The sequence below is a fragment of the Enhydra lutris genome, unplaced genomic scaffold, assembly GCF_002288905.1.
Source record: "Enhydra lutris kenyoni isolate GAN:26980312 unplaced genomic scaffold, ASM228890v2 scaffoldscaffold8, whole genome shotgun sequence".
Lineage (NCBI taxonomy): Eukaryota > Metazoa > Chordata > Mammalia > Carnivora > Mustelidae > Enhydra > Enhydra lutris.
The window spans coordinates 29529864-29551631 of record NW_019154092.1 but is presented as its reverse complement, the minus strand read 5'-3'; the positions used below and the strand labels follow the sequence as shown (position 1 = coordinate 29551631).

At 43.3% G+C, this 21768-nt stretch overlaps 2 protein-coding genes across 9 annotated transcripts in view; one reads left to right on the top strand and one right to left on the bottom strand.

Moving 5' to 3' along the window:
* The window catches only part of LOC111142733 (zinc finger and SCAN domain containing 30), an 81503-nt gene extending 60672 nt beyond the window's left edge, over window positions 1–20831 (top strand). Inside the window, exons 1-5 of one of the 7 annotated variants that reach the window (XM_022496023.1) lie at window positions 468–618; window positions 1909–2064; window positions 13891–14416; window positions 14695–14833; window positions 18253–20831. In XM_022496023.1, the coding sequence (XP_022351731.1) occupies window positions 14009–14416; window positions 14695–14833; window positions 18253–19184 (1479 nt within the window). In that variant the 5' untranslated portion in view covers window positions 468–618; window positions 1909–2064; window positions 13891–14008 and the 3' untranslated portion in view covers window positions 19185–20831. Of the gene's footprint in view, window positions 1–467; window positions 619–1908; window positions 2065–7989; window positions 9864–11527; window positions 11756–11778; window positions 14417–14694; window positions 14834–18252 lie in introns of those variants that run through there. The other 6 variants (XM_022496019.1, XM_022496018.1, XM_022496022.1 and 3 more) reach the window with 6 other exon arrangements.
* The window catches only part of LOC111142732 (zinc finger protein 271), a 43634-nt gene that overhangs the window by 11759 nt on the left and 10107 nt on the right, over window positions 1–21768 (bottom strand). The window lies entirely within an intron of this gene.

The following is a 21768-nucleotide window of genomic DNA, read 5'->3' as shown; positions in this document are numbered from 1 at the left end:
TGTTTTTTTTCCCCTAGAACAGTGGTGCGCCTCCAAATCACCCGGAATCCTTGTTAAAAATTTTTACTGGGCCCCACCCCTAGAGTGAACCTAGAACTCAGGGTCATAGGTACTGCTGCTGTTGGCTGTGGACCACACTTTGAGAAGCATTGCCCTACGAATTAATTCCTGACTTGCCGGGAAGCTGGATTTTGATGTACTTTGCCATCACGGAAGGCCATAGGGGTCTGTTTCTAAACAGCTTGCTTAAGAGGAAATTTAAAACAAAACAACAACAACAACAACAAAACCATGGAGACATATGAAAATGAAAATACAACAGCCCCAAAATCTTTGGGATGCATCAAAAGCTGTTCTAAGAGGGAGGTTTATAAAATACCAGCCTACTTCAAGAAGCAAGAAAAATCTCAAATAAACCAATCAAAAAATACACCTGAAGGAGCTAGAAAAAGAACAAACAAAACTCAAAACCAGTAGAAAGAAGGACGTTGATAAAGACAAGATCAGAAATGAACAAAATAGAAACTAAACAATTTGCTTGCCAGTGCAATCCTCATTGTGGCTAAAAGATCAGGGTGAGAAGGACCTGAAATTTGGAGGAGCAGGATGCACATTGGGGTAGGAAAGGATATTGTTGTGTCCTTGGAAATTTCTTGGGAAGTACAGGGCGAGTAGGGAGAAGGATTGAGACATACAAGATGTTGGGGAGAGGTACAGGTTTGAGAAAGTGGTGGCTGGCTGAAATGATGGTTGAGGTGGAAGTAGAGGGCTTTGTGTCCCAGCCCAAGACACTCTTCCGATATATGAAATCTTAGAGATGTATAAATGAGACTCTAATATTCCTTGTAAAGAACTTGTTTGGGTCCAGCCTCCCAAGAATGGAGTGAAGATACTTTAGAAAGAAGGAAAAACATCTTCACTGTGATATAACAGACATACAATATGAGCAAATATTAGAGTATATAATTTGATAAGTTTTGCATATGCACATAATTGTGAAACCATCACCACAATGAAAATAATGAATGCATCCAGCAAATTCAGAAGTTCTCTGTACCTTTTGTATCTCCCCTCCCTCTTCCCACAGCTCCCAACCACTGTTCTGCTTTGTGTTACTAGAGGTTAGTTTGTTAGTTTGCATGTTTTAGAGACTTATTTAAATGGAATCATACAGAATGCAGTCTTTTTTTCGTCAGACTTCTTTCACTGAGCATTATTTTTATTATTATTTTTAAATGATTATTTATTTATTTATTTGACAGAGATCACAAGCAGGCACAGGGTGGGGGGGAGGCAGACTCTCTGCTGAGCAGAGAGCCCCATGCGGGGCTCCATCCCAGGACCCTGGAATCATGACCTGAGCCAAAGGCAGAGGCTTTAACCCATTGAGCTACCCAGGCGCCCCCACTGAGCATTATTATTTTGAGATTTATCGTATCACGGTTGTCTATCAGTGGTCCATTGCTTTTTTTTTTTTGCTGAATAATATTCCATTAGCTATATATGTATCACAATTTGTTTAACCACTCACGAGTTGATGGGAGTTTGGGTTATTTGCAGTTTTTTTTACTATTACAAATCAAGCTGCTATGAACATTGTTGTCCAAGACTTTATATGGACATGTACTTTTTTCTCTTTCATGGTAGTTGTATGTTTAACGTTTTGAGAAACCGCTACACTGTTTGTCAGAGTGGCTGAACCATTTCGCATTCCCACCAGCAGTATATGAGAATGCCATAGCTGATATACTACTTTAAACAGGTGTTGAGTAAAAGAGAATGAGAAATGTAACCAGAGGTTAATTCTTATGTATAAAGGTGAGGGTTTTGTTCACTTTTTACCTGGAAGTGATGATGTGACTGTAGATTTTCTGAGTGTTTAACCAAGGAAATCAAACTTTTTTTCAGATTGTGCTAGATTTGTGGCTTTGTGGAGTTTTACCGAAGATGTTGCATTCTGAGGCTGAGAAGCCAGCTTGGAATCTAACTGTTTGATCAGTCGGCCAGAACAACCCGAGACGCAGCTGTGGTCCACACCAGCTGACACTGAAGGCGTTCCTCTCGGTAAGGTAAAGGAATTCAAAGGTTTCCAGAGAGATCAGGAGTGATAATATGGGCATGGGAAACGATAAGAGATTCTCCAGAATGAAAGTGATAGGTCACCCACCAATATTCTACCTGATTTTCATTTGCTGTTCCATTTCCTCTTGGGGGAAACTAGGCCAAACTAACAAATGTCTGATTTATACATAGATTCTACAGCAGTGGTTCTTCATCTTTTTGGGGTAATATAACTACTTTGAGAATATGATAAAAATTACAGACCTCTGGGGCACCTGGGTAGCTCAGTGGGTTAAGCCTCTTCCTTCCGCTCGGGTCATGATCTCAGGGTCCTGGGATCGAGCCCCGCATCGGGCTCTCTGCTCAGCGGGGAGCCTGCTCACCCCCCCCCGCCCCCACTGCCTGCCTCTCTGCCTACTTGCAGTCTCTCTCTCTTTGCAAATAAATAAATAAAATCTTAAAAAAACAAAAAACAGGGGCACCTGGGTGGCTCAGCTGGTTAAGGGACTGCCTTCAGTTCAGGTCATGATCCTGGGGTCCCGGAATCGAGTCCCACATCGGACTCCCTGCTCAGCAGGGAGTCTGCTTCTCCCTCTGACGCTCTCCCATCTCATGCTCTCTCTCTCTCACACTCTCTCTCTCAAGTAAATAAATAAAATCTTTTAAAAACAAAAAACTATAGACCTCTTCCTCACAAAGTTGGACTTAAAGACCTACTGCTTATCCTGTATTGCTTATCATGTATTATATTGTATTAGAAATTAATTTCCCTTGATAGTTAAACTTCACAAAGAATGAACTTCAATCTAAAAATCAATCCCCAGGTCCAGGTAAAAAAGGGAAATAAATCCAAACTGCGAAGCCAAATGAAAAATTTAACATTGCTTTTGATCAAATAAATATTTATATGTAGGCTGCTGCTGTTTGATTTTGAATGGCACGTCTAAATTATGGACAACACAACAACTTTGAAATATTAATATGCATGTCCAATTGACTGTGTCTTTTTAAAAACAGAACAAACTCTGGGGCGCCTGGGTGGCTCAGTCTATTAAGCTGCTGCTTACCGCTCAGATCACGATCCTGGAGTCCTGGGATCTGCTCAGCAAGGAGTCTGCCTCTCCCTCTGCCCCTCCTTCCTGCTTGTGTTCTCTCCCTCACTCACTTGCTCACTGTTTCTCTCTCTCAAATAAATAAATAAAATCTTAAAAAAAACAAAAACAAAAACAGAACAAGTGCTGAAAACTGAGATTCAGAAAGCAAAATAATGGCCAATAGTATCAGTTCCTAAGGTTGACTTTGACAGAGATGAGTAGGCTTATATCCCAAACACCAGAATTCTCCAAGACCTCTAGAGTTGAATTCCAATCAGATCATTTCTTTTATATTCAATCAGTGAGGTCATTGGCATCAGTTTGGAAAGTTTTCAACTTCAAAACCAAGTCACAGTCATTTAAACTCTTGGTCTGTACTTAACACATTGTTGTGGGTTGAATTGTGTTCCTCCCAAAAGATATGTTCAAGTCCTAACCTGTGGTACCTATGAATGTGACTTTATTTGGAAATAGGATCTTTACAGATATAATCAAGTTAAGATGAGATCATACTTGATTAAGGTAGGCCCTAACCCAACAACTGGTGTCTTTATAAGAAGAGGTAAATTCAGACACAAAGGAGACTCATGGAGAGGAAAGGACACCATGTGAATGTGGAGGCAGTCATTAAAGTGATGCATCTACAAAGCAAAGAACACCAAAGATTGCCAGCAGTTACTGGAAGTTAAGAGACAGGTGTGAACCTCAGGGTCTTCAGAAAGAGGATGGTTCTGCCAGCATCTTGATTTTTGGATTTGTAACCTCCAAACTGTGAGCGACCTCCAAACCTTCAAACATTTCTGTTGTATTAAGCCACTCTGTAGTACCAGAAGTGAGGAGCTGCTTTAACAAATACCTAAAAATGCTGATGTGGGTTTGGAGTTGAGTAATGACTAGAATTTGGAAGGGTTTTGAGGCTTATGACAGAAAATATCTGGTTGCCTTGAAGAGATTGTTCGTAGAGGTATGGATGTTAAAGGTGACTCTGGCAAGGGCTTGGAAGAAAGTGAAAAGGAAAATAGAGAACTTTTCTGTCATCTTAGAGAATACATATATTGTCATGAAAAGAATTTTGCTAGGACTAATGAGCATTAAATATACTGGTGAGGTCTCAGACTGAAATGAAGAAAACATTATTGAAAGCTGGAGAAAAGGTGATACTTGTAAAGTAGCAAAAACTTGACTGAATCATTTCTCAGCCTATCCTTGCTCTGGAGACAAGGCCATGGAGCTGGACAACCTTTTGGTGGATAGATTGGGTGTGTAATTCATGGATCCAACCAACCACCTCAACAGAAACCAGTAATAAAGTGCAGTGATTCAGGAAGGATCTGAGAAGAGCCCCTGCATATAATTGTGTGGATCTCCTTGATATTCACAGACACCAGCATGGTTCTTGAGACTCTTATATCACCAGAAACACTGCCGGTATGGACTGAACTGGACAGAGAGAACAAAATAAAGGAAGCTTTCTGGGAAATTGCGTGCAGGAAATGGGGTGATCAGTAGGCTGGTCCACTTGAGGGCTGAGGACCAGGGCCACCTTAGCTGAGAGGGACTGATGGGGCTTCCATTGGCCCAAGGGACATATTGAGCCACAGAATAATTTGGGAACTCTACAAATATTTGGAAGTTAAATAGCCCATATCTAAATAACCCATGGTTCAAAGAAGAAATCACAAAGGAAATTAGAAAATATTTTAAACTGAATGAAAATGAAACACAACATAAACAATTTTATTAGATACAACCAAAGCAGTGCTTAGGGGAACACTTAGAGCTTTAAAATGCTTATATTAGAAAAGAAAATCTCTTATCAGTAACCTAAGTTTCCACCTTAAGAAGCCTGAAAATGGGCAGCAAACTTAACAACAAAAAAGCAGAAGGAAAGGAGTAATAATCATTAGGGTAGTTATGAATGAAATGGAAAACAGAAAAACGATAAAGAAATATCAATGAAACCAAAATTTTGTTCTTTGAAAATATGAACAAAAATTGACAAACCTTTAATATGCTCACCAAGAAAAAGAGAGATTAACAAAAGCAGAGGAGAGGGGACATCACTACCAACTCTATAATAATTTAAAAGAATATAAGGGAATACTATGAATAACTTCATGCCAACATATTACACAACGTAAGCATCATGGACAAATTACTTGAAAAATACAAATTTACTAAAGGTGACTGACGGACAGACGCCTGGGTAGTTCAGTCAGTTAGCTGTCTGTCTTCGGCTCAGGTCATGATCCAGGGTCCTGGGATCGAATCCTTTCTTGGGTTCCTTGCTCAGTGGGGAGCCTGCTTCTCCCTCTACCTGCCTCTCCCCCTGCTTGTGCTCTCTGTCCCTGACAAATAAATAAATAAATAAAATCTTAAAAAAAAAAGTGACTGAAAAAGAAATAGAAAATATGAATATATGTATGAAAAGTAAAGAAGTTGAATTAGTAACGAAAAGTTTTCTAACAAAGAAAACTTTGTTTGCAGGCTCAGGTGCCTTCACTAGTAAATTCTGTTGAACAGTTAAAGAATACCAGTCTTTCACAATCTCTCCCAGAAAACAGAAGGGCCAGTAATTACTTTGATGCCAAAGCAGACAAAGACATCACAGAAAAAGACAGCTACTGACCAGTATTTCTAACAATATAGATGCAAAAGTCCTCAATGAAATGTTAGCAAATTAACTTCATTAATATAGGGGTGCCTGGGTGGCTCAGTTAGGTGCCTGCCTTTGGCTCAGGTTAGGATCTCAGCTTCTTGGGATGGAGCTGTGTCAGGCTCCCTGCTTGGTGGGGAGCCTGCTTCTTCCTCTCCCTTAGCCCCTCCCTGTTGCTTATGCACACTCTCTATCTCAAATAAATAAATAAAATATATTTAAAAATTAACTTCATTGATATGTAAAAAATTATATATTGCAACTCAATGGAATTTATCCTGTAAGTTGGTTTAATATTCAAAAATAAATTACTAATATTCAAAAATAAATTGTGGTCAGAGATATAAATAGATAGAGATATAAATATCTCTTTCAATAATGTTTAACAATAGGGGCGCCTGGGTGGCTCAGTGGGTTAAGCCGCTGCCTTCGGCTCAGGTCATGATCTCAGGGTCCTGGGATCGAGCCCCGCATCAGGCTCTCTGCTCAGCAGGGAGCCTGCTTCCTCCTCTCTCTCTGCATGCCTCTCTGCCTGCTTGTGATCTCTCTCTGTCAAATAAATAAATAAAATCTTAAAAAAAAATAATGTTTAACAATAATAGAATGAATGAATATTGGTTTAATCATACCATGTAACATTATTAGAAATGAAATATATATAGTGTACATTTACATAAAACAGTATGAACAGATTTCACAATGATGAATTCATCCTGACTTTAAAAAAGTACATATCGAATTCCATTTATATACAATACAGAAATTTAAATACAATACAGGCAAGACCAACTGTATCATGTCAAAGTTCAATGTAGTGGCTATCTTTCAGGCCTAGAGGAGGGTGGTGACTTGAAGAGAGCACAAGGAGACTTCTGATGACAGATTAATATTCTGTTTCTTCATCTGAGTGCTGGTAACATGAGTATGTTCAAAAAATAGTATGTGCACTTATTTACTTGTAAAATCAGCATTACTGAGCAGTTCTATTTGGCTGTTCTGTATTCACAGCATCAAAACACAGACCAAAATGCACCATTTTTTATTAAAATGCTTCATTTCATTTTCTGAGACTCCACCTACCTATCCTGTCTCATTCTCTCCCCATCAGTTCTGTATTCCTCTTTTCTTCTATCTTCAATTTTCCTTCCTACTCACATTTTACCTTTTTTTCCCTACAAATATAATTAGGTGCCTAGTATTTTTTTTTTTAAGATTTTATTTATTTATTTGACAGATCACAAATAGGCAGAGAGGCAGGCAGAGAGAGAGAAGGGAGGAAGCAGGCTCCCCGCTGAGCAGAGAGCCGATGGGGTGCTCAATCCCAGGACCCTGGGACCATGACCCGAGCTGAAGGCAGAGGCTTCAACCCACTGAGCCACCCAGGCACCCTAAGGTGCCTAGTATTTTTAAAAACAAACACCTTTCCAATCCTGTTGCCTAGTCCAACCAAGTGTCCTTTCTTTTTCCTTCTTGCACAATCGCATTTCTCAGAAGGAATTACCACCTGTTTTCCGTATCTCATCCTACACTTCTTAACCCGTGGCAAGTAACATTCCACCGATAACATCTCTCAAGCCCTTCCTCTATCCCTTCCCTTAATTCCGCGTCACCAAAGCTCTGGCCTCCTCCCCTTCTCTGCCCGACCGCTGGTCACCTGTTTTCTCTCCTGAAACACTCTGTTGGCTTTTATGATTGAACCATCTGGGCTTTCCTCCTTCTAGAAGTTTCTCTTTTCTATCTGTTCTTGCTCATTCCACCCCCAAACATAGCTATTTTATAATTTCCTGTTTATTTTCCATAAGATTTCCTTTGGATCTCATCCCCTTCTCCATTTTCAGTCATATTTTCAGATACTACCAAATTCTAAGTTCACATTTCTAAACGTCTTTTTTTTCTCATCCGTTTTGCCCTTCAATCCAACCTACGCAGTATGTCAGATACTGTCCCGAAGTATCATTCTTGCCATGGCACATGAAAATGGCCTGCACTGATTACTAAAAGCATTTCTAATTCCCGAGCCTGGCATTTGAAACTCTTCAAACCTGACCCACCGCGTCCCTCAGCCTAGGTTCTAGCCCACGAAGATGGTGGGCTAATCCGCGCCCCCCCCCCCCCCCCCCCCCCCCCCCCCCCCCCCCCCCCCCCGCGTCCCCCCACCCCCCCCCCCCCCCCCCCCCCGCCAATGTCCTGAACTTCCCACTGCTGTGCTCTCCCTCAGGCCACTCCTCTAAGTCAACAGTTGTCCGGTAAGACTCAGCGTGAGTAGCGCCTTCTTTGATCGAATTATTCTGACTGTCCCGCTACGTGTTCATGCCCTTGTCCACGACGGCAGGGTCGATCCTCCGCCTGGCCCCCTGGCCAAACCTGGGCTGGTTTCCCCTCAACCTCCACGCACTCCTCTAGTTAGCTTCTAGAACTGCCACTGGGGATAGCGTGTTTGTGGTGGACGAATGCAGTTTTGTCCTCCTCTTCCCCAGATTTACAGAGGCAGGGTTCTATTTTTTTCTCCTCGGAGTTCCACCAAGCGCGTGCTCTCTCTATATTTCTTTTGTCCTCCTTCCGTCGCCTGTCAACCATTTTGAATCGGGGCTGTCCCCACCAGGTCCCACCGGAGACGCACTCCCCTCAGCTTCGCGTCCCTCCTCCCAAGCCTCGGCGCCCGGCGCCTGCCACAGAGCTGCAGTCCTCCCGGCTTCCTAGAGGGGCGCGCCCGCCCGCACTTCCGGCGCGCGCGTCCCAAGGATGTTCCGTCGCTCCCTGGGGTCGGTGCGGCCGCCTGCCGAGCCGGGGGTGAGTGAGGCGGTCTGGCAGCGCGGCCGCGGGTGCTTCCCAAATCGCCCCCGTCCGGCCTCAGCCCTCCTCGCCGCTTTGCGTCGGCCGTTGCTGCCGCAGGCAGAACCTGTGGCGGTACCAGGTGGCCGCTCCTCCTGGTTGCTTCCGTCCGCCCGTCCGTCCGTCAATCGGTCCATTTCTTCATGCATTTGTCTGTGTGTCTGCTCACCCACCGCCCTAGTGTCCTTTGACTTCTCTAGCACTTACCCGGCGCCTCCTGTGTCTCAGGCCATAGGCCGAGCAGTTGGAGAAGAACTGAGGCAATCTTTCTTCCCGCTTAACGCGGCCAGGTCTCAGCCGTTCTTCTTAACTTCCCCAGTCTAGCTAGGTTCGACACTCACAGCCCTTCCCACTTTCCCCTGTATCGTTCTTAGCAAGACTAAGTTATGTAATTAGGTGTCCTTTCTGTTTAACGTCTGCCTCCCTACGAAAATCTTAAGTTCTATAATGGCAAGGACACGGACTTAGAACTCTCTGCTCGGTGCCTAGCGCAGGGCCTGCACAAAGTAGGCATTCTGTAAATATTGTTAAAGAAATGTGTGAAAAAACACAGGACCTCCTCCACAGGGCCACTGGTGTGGTGGGGAAGGCAGTGCAGCAGACTACGTATCTAAGAGCGTGGACTCTGGAGTCAGACCGATTTGTTTGAGAGCAGTCCAGACTACATCACTTTCCAAACCATGGGACCTGAGAGAAATTATACAACTTCTCAGTTTCTGTTCAGTAAAACAGTAGAACCTAGAACATAAAGTGCTGTGAAGAGGAAGTGAACAGGTAGACTGTGCTTGATTGTACAATAAAAGCTCAGAGTTTTCTGTTAAAACTAAGTAAGAGAACGGTGCAGGTATATTAAATAACAACCATACTGCCGAAAGCAGTTTTTGTCCAAAAGTGTCCTGGAGGTTCTTGGGTTGCTCGGGTTAAGAGCTAGCTGGGGCCAGGTTCTCACCTCCCAGAGGGAAGGGCCATATTTAAGCTCAGTGCTTCCAGCCCTCCACAGTGGGTTCCCTAGACAGCTCTGTAAACACGGACACTTGGAAACACAGTTCTGGTCCCAAGCAGTCGCCTATGGCCCCCACTGATAAGGCTGCTTTCTCATATTTACACTATGAGAAGGTGGAAGGAGCTCTTCCCTGAAGCAGCAGCACCTCCCCAGGATTCTCTTTTGTGGGGTGATGGAAGAATCACAGGACCTGTGATCATTTTACTGAGCCTAGCTGGTAAGTTTCCCCAATAAAGCCTATTCTATACCCCATGCCTTGTGATGTGGAATTTGCCTTTCCCTTGCGCCATGTCTGTCATGCATTGAAAACCTGTTCTGGGCCCAGTGTTTTAAAATAGGGGTTTTATTATCACGTATGGTGAGGCCAACAGATCAGGAGATGATTGCCGTTCAAAAGATAGTTTGTTACTCATAGTTCTCAGGAGGAAGAGGAGGAGGGATGCCATGTCCCACATGGTCATATGGCAAAAATCACAGGTTCAGTCAGGAGACCAGGTGAGGGGAAGTTGGGAGCGAGCCTTTTTTGTGGTTTCCATGGGAAGGACTGTGAGGCAGGGTCAGCAGGCTTAGGATTGACTAGTTTGAATAGCTTAAGTGATAAACTAGATAATAGATAAACTCTCTGGCTTGTTCCTGAGTTTTTGGCAGCTGGCCCTGGTTGATTAGGGCAGGGGAATGGTGGCCCTGGATGTGAAAGCCCCGTGCAGGAAGTGGTGGGGTGTGGGTTCGGGTTGGTGGTTTGCGTATGAAAAGCACACTTGAGTTTATTATCTGTAGGAATCTGCTAGTCCTGAGAAGGACCATCCCTCCAGTGTAAGCAAGGCCCAGATGTCAAAACCCCAGAATAAAAAGCTATGCTTAATACACCAAGCACTACTCTACCTGTCTTATGTTACTTCCAATTCCTGTTAATAACAGTGCAATGAAAGTACTATTAACTCCATTTTTAGGAGAGGACATGGAATCTTAGAAAGGTTTGGTTGGTGACTACTGTCACACAGCTATTAAGGTAGTAAGAGGCTGTACTATGATTCCAAACTGTTGGGTCACTTGACTCCAAAGGTGGTGTTTCTCCTGTGAGCTAAGTCATTTTTCTGCAGTCTGAGAAGTGCCATGGAAACATCTTTCAGTCCTTATTAGGCATTTGACATGTTGACCACTTCCTCTTTGAAACTTTTTTTTTTCCACTATAGTGGTATTCATTCATTTATATATGGCACCTACTCTCTGCTGTGCATTGGGTTGGGTGGTAGGGAAGGGTGAGCAAAAATGCTGATGTAACTTAGAATTGAATCATGGAGAAGACATGTATTAATGCAATAGTCTCACTAAAATATATAAACTGACAAAATGAGAGCAGGATTCTGAGAGAAAGGAACATAATTCTCTTTAACTGTGTCTCTTATGACTCCTTGACTGACCCAGCCCCGCCTGCACATCAGAGTCAAAGAACGTTTTACAAATATAAAACCAGAGGTTCTGACTCAGGCTGGGGTACAGCTCAGGCATCTGTAACATGAGATTTTGCCCCCCTGCATTTGCTTTTTAAAAACTGGTCAGAGGAACAGGGTCAGATTTGCAATTTTGAAAAGGTTCCTCTGGTTATAGTATGAGCAGACAGTGTGTTATTGTATAGTGTGACAGGACAGTTAAAGGGATGAAGATGGTAGTGGCAGAGATGGGGAAGGGCAGATTCTGGAGACAGGCAATAAGTCAATAGGACTTAATTTGCATTAAATACAGGAAGGAGGTGTTAGGGATGCTTTCCGTTTTCTAGAAATGCAGCCAGGTGGATGTTCCTAATTCCTGAGGGGACCACTGGGAGAGGAGCAGAATTGGAGTGGGAGGAATCATCAATTGGTCATGGATGTGCTGTTTTAGGTCCTTTTGTGAAATTCAGGAGGCATTATGGGAGTGAGGAACAGTAAATAGGGCTTGTGCTCAGATAAGAAGTTCGGAGTAGAGATGCCTGTGAGACAGTGAAGACAGTGCCAGACTTAAGGGCTAACCTACGGAACTCTGATGTAGAAGAGATGGGCCTGTGAAAGATGGAAGAAGGAAGAGACAAGCTTTATGATGGAAAACTTCCTTCGGCCGCATAACATAGAGGTAAGTTGGTGAGGCATAATATTTATAATAGAAATTTAGTATCACAAACATTGAAGTTAAAGGGCAAGACCCATGACATAGACCAGTGATCATTAGGCAAAGCACACATATCCATGTGATGTAGCCCTTGGTATATGCTGTATACACAGTGATACATAGATCTGATGATGCTTTGTTATGGGATTTCTTAAATGGCAATAACCACATAGTAAGAACTAAAGAAATGTATTTAGTATTTTTCAAATACTAAAAAATTAAGAGGAAAAATATCCCAGGTTTCTCTGTGTTTATATGTGTATGGCAAGAACACAGTTTAGAAAATGCTCCTTTGTAGTATCTCACACCTAATTTTGTCATAAATAACTCAGGAAATGATAACTACCATCCTTTCGGTCACCAGCGGCAGGGGAAAACCTATCCTTGACTCCTCTTCCAAACCCTTATCCAGTGTGTCCCCAATTCCTGTCAAATCTCTCATCTTTATCTTTGGCTCCCATAGCTTAGGCCCTCTCGCCCAAGTGGTTGCCATAGACCCTTCCTCTGCCTTCTCCATACCCGTTCCTGAGTGGGCAGATGGACCCTCCAGCCATTCTCATGGCTGTGGGGCTCAATGCAAACTCTGCAATACAATCTTTCAGACCCTTGGCCTCCTCTCCCTCTGTGGGTGCCTCCTTTCTCACTATTCCTGAACTATGCCCCAGGCTCTGGCCTATTTTTTGTTGTTGTTGTTTGTGTTGTTTGTTTTTTTTTTTGGTTTTTGGCTTTTTTTTTAAAAACATGGGTTCATATCAGAAGCATTTGGAGGCACTTATTGAAGTCTCTCCCACAGAGATTCTGACTCAGGAAGTCTGTTGTGGGGTCCCTGCTCCATGGCTGATTCTGAGCCAGAGGGGACAACCACGAGTCTGGCCTCCCTAAACCACCCGCTCCCCGCCTCAGTGCAGTCCTCCCACTGTTGTCTTTCCCTGAATAACCTGATGTGACATCTTCACCCACTCATTCTTACCAGACTCTTGCTGACGTGTCTTCTCCCGGCAGGCAGCTCTCCCTGGTCTTAGTTGTCTCTGTGTCTGCTACCATGCCTGCTTCCCTCTATCCTTGGATTTATCACATGGCATTTGCAGGTTTACTCTAAGGAGTCTTTGAGGACAGAGCTTTTAATCCTGAGAATCCTGTTCAGTAAGCTGCCTAGCATGTAACTCAAGTATTTGTTGAAATAATGGGTGAAGGAATTCATTCTCTTTTCTTGGTACTGTCTTAGAACTTGTGACTTACAGGCAGGAATTCTTTGTACATTCGCTCTGGCCATTCTCCATGACACTTTCCTAACATTTTCACCATCATTTAAAATGTGTAGTATCAACCAAGATGATCCTGGGCTAACCCATTCTGTAATAAAAAACAAGTGCTTTGGAATTGGGCAACCCTAGGTTCATGTCTCGACTTTGCTATTTACCAGGTTGAGGCCATGGGTAAATTAAATTACTTAACTTTTAAAAATCTCAGTTTCCTCATCAGTAAAATGGGGATGATAATACCTCATAGTATTATTGTCAAGCCCCAGTAAAATAGTATTTGTAAAGTGCCCGGCCCATAGTAGGTGTTTATTAAGTGCAAATTCCCTTTTGGGGAGACCCCATGGCATAGTAAAACTCAGTACTTTCGTTGCAGAGTCTGGTTCTGCTGCTTACAGGCTGTGTATCTTTGGTTAACTTATGTATCTCAGGAGCTTCATTTGGAAATAGGCATAATTATGATTGTTCTTTTGGAATTATTAGGGAAATTATATAAAACATATGTAAAATGTCCAGCTAGTGTTGGCATCTAGTAGATACTCAATAAAATGGTGATGATGATGATTATTATTCTGCAGTGTTTTTCCTGCTTTCCATGATCCAGATTTTATTATCCGTGATACTGACCCTAACATTATTTCTAAAGGTTCAGTTGATTTCAGTGATTCTTAAATTTTCTATTTCCTATCCTGAAAATATCCTAAATCATCTATAATGTATTGTTTATCTGGTAGCTCCCTTTTAGTCATTTTTCTTTATAGAACTATACTCTCTGGTGACTTGTCTTTGAAAACCTGCATTATTATTCTAAGCCAATTTTTTTCCCCTGTGTAACATTAGCATTGTCTATCTCTGGAGTCCCCTGAAGAATCAGAATTCAGAAGGAATCTCTTAGACAAGGGAATCCATTGCCTTCCTGACTCAACTGGGCAGCATTTTCAGACGGTCTCTGCCCAGAATGTCAGGAAAAGCTGCAGGCCTGGCCTCCCATGCTCCAAAAGAACAAGAAGGACTTATAATTGTGAAGGTTGAAGAAGAGAATTATGTTTGGGGGCAGGACCATGGCCTTCAGGGAAACACCTGTAGCCTGGAGACCTTCCGCCAGCGTTTCAGGCAGTTTGGCTACTCTGATTCTGCTGGGCCCCGGGAGGCCCTGAGCCAGCTCTGGGAGCTTTGCCATCAGTGGCTGAGGCCAGAGGTGAACACCAAGGAGCAGATCCTGGAGCTGCTGGTGCTGGAGCAGTTCCTGGCCATCCTGCCTGACGAGCTGCAGGCCTGGCTGCGAGAGCACCGGCCCGAGAGTGGAGAGGAGGCCGTCACTCTGCTGGAGGAGCTGGAGAAGGAGCTTGATGAGCCAAGGCAACAGGTAAGAAGTAGGTGATGTGTTTGCTTGTTTTATCAATTTTAAGTCAACGGGGAAGCCGTTACGAGGGGCCTTGACGTCACGGCTATCAGAGTTATGAAATTTCTGTCTTTTGGGTTATTATTTGTGCACTGGGATCAAGGCACTGGGGCTTTTAATCCTGTTGTTTTCTGTCTAATCATCTGAATTGAGTTTCTGGCTCTAACTGCCTTGCCCATTGTTCTAGGGTTTTTTCCTTCTGTATCCTCAGAATCATAGTGCTGGTACTTGATTACTCCTAGGACACGGTTCATGGCCAAGGAATGATCTGGAAGGAAATGACTTCCATAGGAGCACTGAAATCTCTGAGTATACAGCTCCAGCCTTTGGAGAACCAGTGCAAGAGTGAGACTCAGGAGTGCCAGACTTCCCATGAGAGAGGTGAGGAATTGCAGTCTGTTTGGGGTTGAGGATGATGGTATGGATATCAGCTGTGACGTAGTGCATTTTCTTGACAGTCACTTGTGGCTGTCATTAAGTATGGTGGAAAAGCCCCCTCCTTGCCTTGAAATATTCTTCCATTGGCTGTGCCTAGAATCTAAAATTCCAATATAATTTCTAACTTTGGGTTAAGAATTAAGGTCTTCAGGGGCGCCTGGGTGGCTCAGTGGGTTAAAGCCTCTGCCTTCGGCTCAGGTCATGATCCCAGGGTCCTGGGATCGAGCCCCACATCGGGCTCTCTGCTCCGCAGGGAGCCTGCTTCCTCCTCTCTCTCTCTCTCTCTCTGCCTGCCTCTCTGCCTGCTTGTGATCTCTGTCTGTCAAATAAATAAATAAAATCTTTAAAAAAAAAAAAGAATTAAGGTCTTCAATAAAATTCTCTAATACCCATAATAGTCAAAGACCAATATACTGTGTTTTTAAGTATTATGGACCACTGGCAAGGCAGTACCCAAGAGGGAGATGAATTACGTATTAGTAACTGAAATACATAGTAATTTAAACAAGGAAGTTCAATATTAAGAATTATGGACTATAATGGGGTTAATTACTGAGTGGTTAAAAAAAAAGAAGAAGAAAGAAACAACTCTAAAGAATACAGGAATAACACATGTAGGGAATCTTCAGGGCTGAGGCCAAGCACCCAAGCAAGGCACAAATCTGTAAGAGAGTACCACATCTTCCTAGACAGCATCTCGCTGCCTCTGATTCAATCTGCTTCCCATCTCTCTGGTCATCTTAGCACATTTCTCTCGACATGTTTCAGTTTCTCCACATTCATTTGAAATAAAGGGATCAAAAAAAAAAAAAAAACCCACCAAAAAACCCAAACCTCTAGTGAGGATCTGATTAATTTAAAATACATGATAGGTTCATTTCCCAACTCTTATCTGTTGTACTCCATATGCTTTTGTTCCTTCCCAGTAGCACGTTAACTGTTGTGGACTGATAGATCTCGTTGTGCTCATCTCTTTTTAGTCTTAGGGGTCTTGGTTAGCCCTGCCTCTGAAGAATTAATGTAGAGCATGTCACATCTTTCACCTAGATTGTGAGGTTTAAATCACTGGGAGGATCCACCTTGCAAGGATTTTAAGAGTCACCATGTCATTTTTACAACCTTATATCCTTGGTTATAATTTTCCCATAGGTACTTCACTATCCTAACAATAGATCTTCCTAACAATAGATCTCCTAGATCTCCCCAGAAGAAGATCCCGAGATACGGAGATTTGGGTGCATGTGATTTATTTAATTATTTTTTAAAGAAAGATTTATTTATTTGACAGAGAGAAAGAGATCACAAGTAGGCAGAGAGGCTGGCAGAGAGAGAGAGGGAGAAGCAGGCTCCCTGCTGAGCAGAGAGCCTGATGCGGGGCTCGATCCCAGGACCCTGGGATCATGACCTAAGCCGAAGGCAGAGGCTTAACCCACTGAGCCACCCAGGCATCCCAAGGGTGCATGTGATTTAAAGGAAGTAATGCTCTTGAGGAGAAATCTGTAAAGGAGTGAGAGAAGCAGGGTTAGGAAGGGAAGAGAGCAAGCCATGATGTGGTCTTGGGTAAAATCTAGCCTTGGCTTAATATCTTAATCCCTGCCCCACTCCCCTCGAGCATAATGGCACTGCTGAGTTGTCCCTTCTTAAGGTGTGGGTGGGGTGGGGGAGAGGCAGTAAGGATATAAATAACATCCTGGGCCAGATGGTTCTCATCAGCCAGGACAACTTTCCAGAGAAGGCGGCAGCTGTGGTATTAGGAACCAACACTCCCAGCAGCTGGGGGAAGGAGGCACCAAGTTCATAAAGCAGGTCTGGATGGGCAGTGCAGCATACATCTACATAACATTAAGGCTAAAAGCATATTTGTTAATGTGCATTTAAAGCCACATCCCTGGGCAAAAGGCTTTTAGACCACACAGGTATCTGTCAGTACTAGGGGACATAGGGAAAAACTGCAGCCTTGATGTTGAGCATCTTTGAATCCTGGCTCTTCCAGTTATGAACTCTGTGGTCTTACAAAGGTGCTGTTGCCCCTCTGAGCCTTCGTTTCCTGATCTGTAAAATGCAATCAGGTTTAAAGGACTACTGGGAGGATGAAAGTAAATGAACAGTTTTTTAGGTTTTCCTCCTCAAAATAATTCTGGTTTCCTCAGCCATCATCTAGTAGTCTCCTTCTGAGTTACCAGAAATCTAGATACAAGAGGGGCTGGTTGTGAGAGCTGAAAGTTTGGCTCCAGGTGGTTGCATCTGTCTCTTTGTTTCCATCTGCCTTTGACCATTTGCACATAAGACAGTGAACATATAAGACTCCCACCTGACCCCAGAATGAGTCAGGAAACCACAACATTCCTTTTCTTATGCACTGAGTGTCTTATTCTATTTGCTTATAATTGTTTGATCTAGAACTTGCAGTTGCTCTAATGCATTCTTGTTCCTGCTTATGTACCTCTGCTCAGTTTACCCCGAAAGAATTTCCTAGTCATATATTCTGCTCTCCTACTTTTCTAGGAGCACCACTTATTCAGGTTTCTTTTTTTTTTTTTTTTTAAGATTTTATTTATTTATTTGACAGAGAGAGATCACAAGTAGACAGAGGCAGGCAGAGTGAGGGAAGCAGGCTCCCTGCTGAGCAGAGAGCCCGATGCGGGACTCGATCCCAGGACCCTGAGATCATGACCCGAGCCGAAGGCAGCGGCCTAACCCACTGAGCCACCCAGGCGCCCTATTCAGGTTTCTTAGACTTCTTTTTTTCTCCTGAACACTCCCTATTATCTCTTTTCCTTTCCCTCATTACCAAAAAACACATCTTCTCCTCTAAGCCAGGATTGTCTCCTAGCTTCTTGGTCTCTCACTGCTACTTCTCTTTACCACCATCTCCTCTAACTAATGTCTTACCCTGCTCACCATCCCTCCTCTCCACTGCTGACTCTCATTCTATGTCTCCCTTACTCTCTGAGGGTGCCACCTCTCACTGCCCCAGGCCACTTCTCTAAATTCTAGATTGGGAAGCTAGTTCTTTTTTTTTTTTTTTTTAAAGATTTTATTTATTAATTTGAGAGGGAGAGAGACAGACAGAAATAGAGACAGAGAGCGTGAGTGGGGAGGAGAGGGAGAAGCAGGCTCCCCACTGAGCAGGGAGCCTGATGCAGGGCTTGATCCCAGGACCCTAAGATCATGACCTGAGCTGAAGGCAGACACTTTACCAACTGAGCCACCCACGTGCCCTGGGAAGCTAGTTCTTAAGAGTTTTCCTCCTTTTTAGGAAATACCATTTCATTTGGGTAACTTTCAATTCCAGTTATAATAGATTCCTTTCTTCCAGTATAGGGATCCAATGACACTAGTATTTCTGTTCACATTTTTAGATGGCAAGCTGGCAAGTGACAAGGTATTAACAACAAAACAAGAAATTATTGAATGTGTAGCGTCAGCGGCCATGATATCCCCAGGAAGACTTCCTGGGGAAACTCCTTCACAACAGGTAGTTGGAGAAGCTTTGGGAAGTCTGGACAACTTTGAGAAGCCAAAAGGAACTGCTGCAAGGAGCGAAATGAGTCCATTTCCTTCCCAGGAAAGACATCTTAGTCTGGCAACCTTCAACAAGAAAATCTCCACTGAAGAGTGTGTCCTTGAATGTAACCAGAGTGAAAGGGCTCTCAGTGTGAACTCAAATGTCTTCACACGACAGAGAGTTCATGCTGGAGGAAAGGTCTACGAGTGCTTGGACTGTGGGAAAGCCTTTTGCCAGAGCTCGAAGCTGATTAGACATCAGAGAATTCACACTGGAGAGAGGCCTTATGGATGTAAAGAGTGTGGCAAAGCTTTCAGTTTGAGCTCGGACCTTGTTAGACATCAGAGGATTCATAGTGGTGAAAAACCCTATGAATGTTGTGAATGTGGTAAAGCTTTCAGGGGCAGCTCAGAGCTCATTAGACATAGGAGAATTCACACCGGAGAAAAACCGTATGAATGTGGTGAATGTGGGAAAGCCTTCAGCCGGAGCTCAGCCCTCATTCAGCACAAGAAAATTCACACTGGAGACAAAGGCTATGAGTGTACTGAATGTGGTAAGGCTTTTGGTAGAAGCTCTGTCCTTATTGAACATCAAAGAATTCACACTGGAGAAAAACCTTATGAATGTAACGAATGTGGAAAATCCTTCAATCAGAGCTCAGCCCTCACGCAGCACCAGCGAATCCACACTGGGGAGAAGCCTTATGAATGTAGTGAATGTCAGAAAACATTTAGGCACAGGTCAGGCCTTATGCAACACCAGAGAACTCACACAAGAGTTTAACTCTTGAGTAAGGATTATACAATTGTGTAATACCAGGGATTTGGTGAGGTTCCCACCAAAGTGAGAAGTCTCCTGAGAGCAGAGTTTCTGTCCTTCCAGTCTAAGTCAGTACATGCTGTATAAGGAGATCCACACAAAGATGGTTGTTGATGTGCTGAATGGGCACCTTCACAGTAAAGCCAGGTCTGGGGTAAAGATCCTGAAAGAGCTCCTTATAAGATGGGCTGAGAGGTGGTGCCTCCAATGGCAAGGATCTCTGTGCAGCAAGAAGAGCGTGCATTTGGCAGCTGGAGGCATGTGCTGAGAGTCACTCAGTTCTCTATTCAATTGTTAGGCTGTGAAATGTTGAATCATGCCCTGGATCAATTTATAGTTCATTCTGCCCCCTTGCCAGTTCTCTTCTCGACCCCGAGCTTCCTGAGGTCAGTTTGTTTATTGTGTACCTGCTATGTGCCAGCCATCGGGGCAGACATAGCATTGCCCTCCCAGAGTTAAGAACTAATGGGATACAGATATTATACATATGTATGTATGTATATATATATATATATATGGCAAGTAATTACAGTAAAGAGTGGTAAGTGCTTTGGTGGAATAATCTAGGATTCTGTCAAAATACATGGCAGGGCACCTAACCTGGTCTGCAAGTTATTGAAATCTTCCTCAATGTGATGAAATCTCTGTTGGGAAATAAAAGGTGGGTATAAGCCGGGTCAAGGTGAGAGGGAAGAAAACATTACAGACAGGTTATGGCACATACGAAGGCATGGAGGGAGGATCTAGAGATGTCTCTTCACGAGGACTTCTCTAGCAGGAAAGTGTTCATGTAGACCCTGGTTTGGAAGCTAGGACATGTGTTGGTTCCTCACTTCCTGTTCATAATCAGTGAGTTGGGTAGCTTATCCCAGACCCAGAGTTACCTAAAGACCTTGAGGGACTCAGGACAGTTAGTGTGATGGTAGACTTTGCTGCATTGTATGGAAAAAGGCATGTAGGTACACCAAAGAAAGAAAAAATGTTGGAGGCTAGAGGGACAGCGTCGGTGTCCCATAACCCTAGGGCTCAGGAAATGGGAAGCTGACAGGAGCCTGAGAGTGGGAGGTATGCCTTCCCAGGATTCACTATTCCTCATTTCCTGTCTTCTCCTTACATCAGGCTGGAAGATACTAAGCTACTTGAAGGCAATGAGTACTTATTGAATTGCCTCCTTAGATTCCTTAAAACTCTGTTTCTCTGTTAATTTTTATTTTGGCAGTTTTAATTAGCCCACCATTAACTGCTGAAGGCAATTAATATGTAAGAGAAGGTTTGATTTCTCTTCTAAGATATCCTGATTTCCCTTCCAGATACTGTCTCTTCTGAAGACTTGGTGATCAAAGCTTTTGTGGGTAATAGGGAGGTGAAATTGGGCCAGGGTGGGGTAGGGGGGCAGTATTTGTATCCACAGGTTGGACGATTTTCATTGAGAGAGGTCAGTCAGAATTCTGGAGAGACCCTTCAAATGGATGGAGTTGCTTTTCCTCTAGGTGACAATCAGATGATTTCATGTTTTAAATTTTATTTAATAGTTTTTTTCTAGATTGTGAATTAATTGTAAATGTTGATAATCTAGAAAATGAGAGGGGTGCCTGGGTGGCTCAGTGGGTTAAAGCCACTGCCTTCGGCTCAGGTCATGATCTCAAGGTCATGGGATCAAGCCCCGAATCAGGCTTTCTGCTCAGCAAGGAGTCTGCTCCCCCTGCCCTCTCTGTCTGCCTCTCTGCCTACTTGTGATCTCTGTTAAATAAATAAATAAAATCTTAAAAAAAAAGCTTTTAAAAAAATATAGAAAATGAGAAAGTAGAAGTCACCTTCAACCCCACCACCCATAAAAATAATGTTAGTATTTTGCAGTTCTGTAATTTTTTTTCTTTCCCCAATCCTAGTATTTTTTGGTAAAAATCGTGTTTGGTAAATCATTTTTAGTAACTGATTTTAACATTTATACTTTGAGTATATACTTAAACTGTTTAGTATTAGAATGTAATACAAGATGTATTATAATAAAATTGGAATCTTAAGGTTTGTTTTGAAATGACTTGTTCAGGAATAGGAAGCCTAGTAACACAAGTGGAGGTGTGCTGCGAGAAAGGGGGAGGGAATTGTGGCAAGAAATCAGGGAATGGGTGTGCTTGGCTTTTATTTTCTCGTCCAGGTGTCTGGAAACATGGCTAGTCCCTTGTGCTGCAGTTCATCAAGTGAAGACGCAAAATTTGGGGGCAGCTGGTTGAGAAACCATGGGAAAGAGAACAAGTAGCCTCTTTAAACACACGTACACATTGTGTCCCCCTGTTTAGGAGCAGGAGCCTCAGAGACTGCCATGGACTTCCCCTTCTCTCAGCAGGTCAACAGAAACATGTGCAGAAAAACCCTAAAACCCTTTAGATTTGTGATCATTTGCACCAGCCAACAAGACTGTTGCAGATGGTAAAGTTACTGAGTAGCAATGTGTGTTTCTGACCCCTCGGGAAGCAGGGAGCAGATGGTATCAGTGGGGTCTTCCCATAAAGCTCACCCTTCCTCTTTGCAGAAATGCTCTCCAGGT